The sequence below is a fragment of the Limulus polyphemus genome, unplaced genomic scaffold (assembly GCF_000517525.1).
Source record: "Limulus polyphemus unplaced genomic scaffold, Limulus_polyphemus-2.1.2 Scaffold1066, whole genome shotgun sequence".
Taxonomy (NCBI): domain Eukaryota; kingdom Metazoa; phylum Arthropoda; class Merostomata; order Xiphosura; family Limulidae; genus Limulus; species Limulus polyphemus.
Genome location: NW_013666676.1, coordinates 19,045 through 21,892, shown reverse-complemented (window position 1 = coordinate 21,892; position 2,848 = coordinate 19,045). Strand labels below are relative to the sequence as shown.

Genomic DNA, 2,848 nt, shown 5'->3' with positions numbered 1-2,848 from the left:
GAATTTTAGCGTAATAAGCATGCAGACTTGCCACCGAGCCACTAGTAGGCGTTAATTTCAGACTTACCTTTTATAGATTTAATCATGAATTTGCGGATTGTATAATGAATTAATTTTGTTTTTTCTAGTACATATTAGTTAAATCAGCCATGTTGGTGTGATACAATTATTCTTTGATAAAACTGATGCAGCGAAACATTGGGAATACACGTTGTATTTATTATTATTTATTTTGTCTGTTTTTCTCCACTGCACATTAGAATTATTTTTACAAACATGAAACACTGTAAATTTTCATTTCAGACTTTTGCGCAACCTTGAAGCTGCTTCGAGGTTATGACATTGTTATACTCGTATATTTGACTTGGCGTAAAACAAATATTTGTATTGTATATTTCTAACAGTTAGGAAAGCCACTTTTTACAGGAGCTCTATACATGCCTTTTTGGAAATTGGTGTGACCTGAAGCCAACCATTGTTTACAACTATTGCGGAAGTGTCAAACTAATATCTTTCCTTGCTATTGCGGAAGTGTGAAACGAATATCTTTCCTTGGAGTGAAATGAGAGTGTTATAAAGCATAACATCGATCACAGTAAGGAACTACCAATACGAACGTTTGCATCTGCAAATTGAGCACTAAGTATAAGCACTACGGACAAGACGAAAGCCTGACTATGGTTGTTCATCCTTCTAAAGCACCTATTTTACAACCACGAGGACAGGGTTGAGTCGATCGTATTAGAAATTTTGGCTTAAAACTGCATAGCTTTTCAACACAGATTGACGTCCCTTATGGTCAAGAAGCAAAGAGCAGTATTTTGTGAAATTCAATAAGATTAGTTATCACACACAAATCTATTCTTAAGATTAGTATCAGTTATGAGGTCGTTGGATATCGGAGAACAACAATCAGGATGAACCACCGGCGCTCCAGAATGTTTTTTTTTATTTTCTCACCCCACCCCCACCCCCCAAATATATTATGCAAGAAATATCGAGCGTTACATAATCGTCCTTAACTGAAGTAAAAGTGTTTTAAAATAATTATTATTTTTTGTCAAAAGGGAGTGACTCATATTCCCGTGTAGCGAGTTGATGGAAAGGAATTAAATCCAAGTGAAAATGTCTCACAAACTCACGACTCCCTCTATAAATGATTAGATGCTCTTAGAGTAAAGAATACTTTATCTTTCATCCAACGTAATCTGAAACGTTGTAAGTTACATCCAACGTAATCTGAAACGTTGTAAGTTATGTTGGAAATAAGTTATGTTGTTTGGATTTTAAACTTTCGTGTTTTGTGAACCGTGAAATTCATTTTCACTCATTAGGAGTGTCTTTCCTCAAAACTTCCTCTTGTGTAGGCATCTTATCTATTGCATCCTCCAGAATTAATTTCCAAGAGCACAAAGGAAGAACGATTGAAAACTTGTATTTGCTACGTCACATAAACTTCAAATTGGTGCATCTCTAATATTCCATACTTCAGGCAACTTTCGGCACTATCAAAACAAAATTAATACTTGTCTTCACCCTGTGGCGACTCAGGTGCTGTCAGGCTTGAAAGGTGGTCTCCGCAGGTGTGTTGTTAAGAGACTGGTAGAATGTTTCCGACCTTGGAAGAGAAGAAGGTTCGAAACGTCCAAAATCTATACGGGGGAAACAACTCTCGGACTTAGGACGCGGGATGGTGCTCTTTAGAGCAGCGGCAATGGTCAATTCATTCTTGTCACCCGAGTCCTCACTACTGGGGGTTTGATGGGATAATAAGATAGCGTTCACTGTGTTCAAGTCACTCTGCAAGTCTTCTCTTTGGCTCACCATGCTCGGGTTTTTACCAATTTTATTCAGTCTTTCAGCTGCAATTGATTCCATTGTTCGTCTCATTAAAGGATAGATGTCAAGAACGGCGTTGAAGTGTTCGACTGACAATGAAAACAGATTACAGTAAGTCTCTGCTCGAACACTGGCGACTCTTCGGGCATTGGTCAGCAAACAAATTTCTGAAAGTTCAAAAAAAAATCTTATCACGAATAATACCACATATAATCTTGCAGTATTTTTCATATTCGTATTGTAGTTTAATCTTGTAGACTATTCTATAACACCCATCAAATCATTTCGTACAAATATCCAGTTTTTATTTTTACTTTAATTCAATTACATTATTTCACAGGAAACAAACAATAATGCTTAAAAACCATTCAAAAAATCGTAGATAATTTCTAGTACGCGATTATTGTACGTGGCACCCGAAGAATTCTGGGAAGCTTTTATCTACACCCTGCTAAAAATAATAAAACGGGAGGAATTGGTTTTTCCAAAGTTAGTATTTTAACTTTTCCTTAAATTTAAGTTTTTATACCAAAATATTTGAAGTTTCAGAAATAACGTTTGCCAGTTATTATCCTGTTATTTTGGGACGAATGACGTTGAACTAAGTAACATTACGAAACGATCTGACAGGGTTCAAAGTAGAACTCCAAGTTACAGTCTTCAGTGAATAATGAAAATGACAAAACCACGCAAAAGTAGAGGCGTTTAAACTAACTTATGTCTCATTTTAGGTTTAAATTAAACAAAAATGGTAATAGGTATAATAATCATCAAAGCTCAAAACCAAATCCATATCATTGTTAGAATATACTACAGAATGAAATAGCTAAGAAAATAACAGCACTGTAACAATAAAATATCTAAGAAAATAACAGCACTGTAACAATAAAATATCTAAGAAAATAACAGTATTGTAACAATAAAATAGCTAAGAAAATAACAGCATTGTAACAATAAAAGAGCTAAGAAAATAACAGCATTGTAACAATATAATAGCTAAGAAAATAAC

General features: G+C 34.8%; 1 protein-coding gene across 1 annotated transcript in view; it reads right to left on the bottom strand.

Moving 5' to 3' along the window:
• Positions 1–310: 310 nt before the first annotated feature.
• LOC106461956 (potassium/sodium hyperpolarization-activated cyclic nucleotide-gated channel 2-like) overlaps positions 311–2,848 on the bottom strand; it is a 15,810-nt gene continuing 13,272 nt past the window's right edge. Inside the window, exon 6 of the mRNA XM_013921825.2 lies at positions 311–2,006. Within this exon, the coding sequence (XP_013777279.1) occupies positions 1,558–2,006 (449 nt within the window). The 3' untranslated portion in view covers positions 311–1,557. The remainder of the gene's footprint in view (positions 2,007–2,848) is intronic.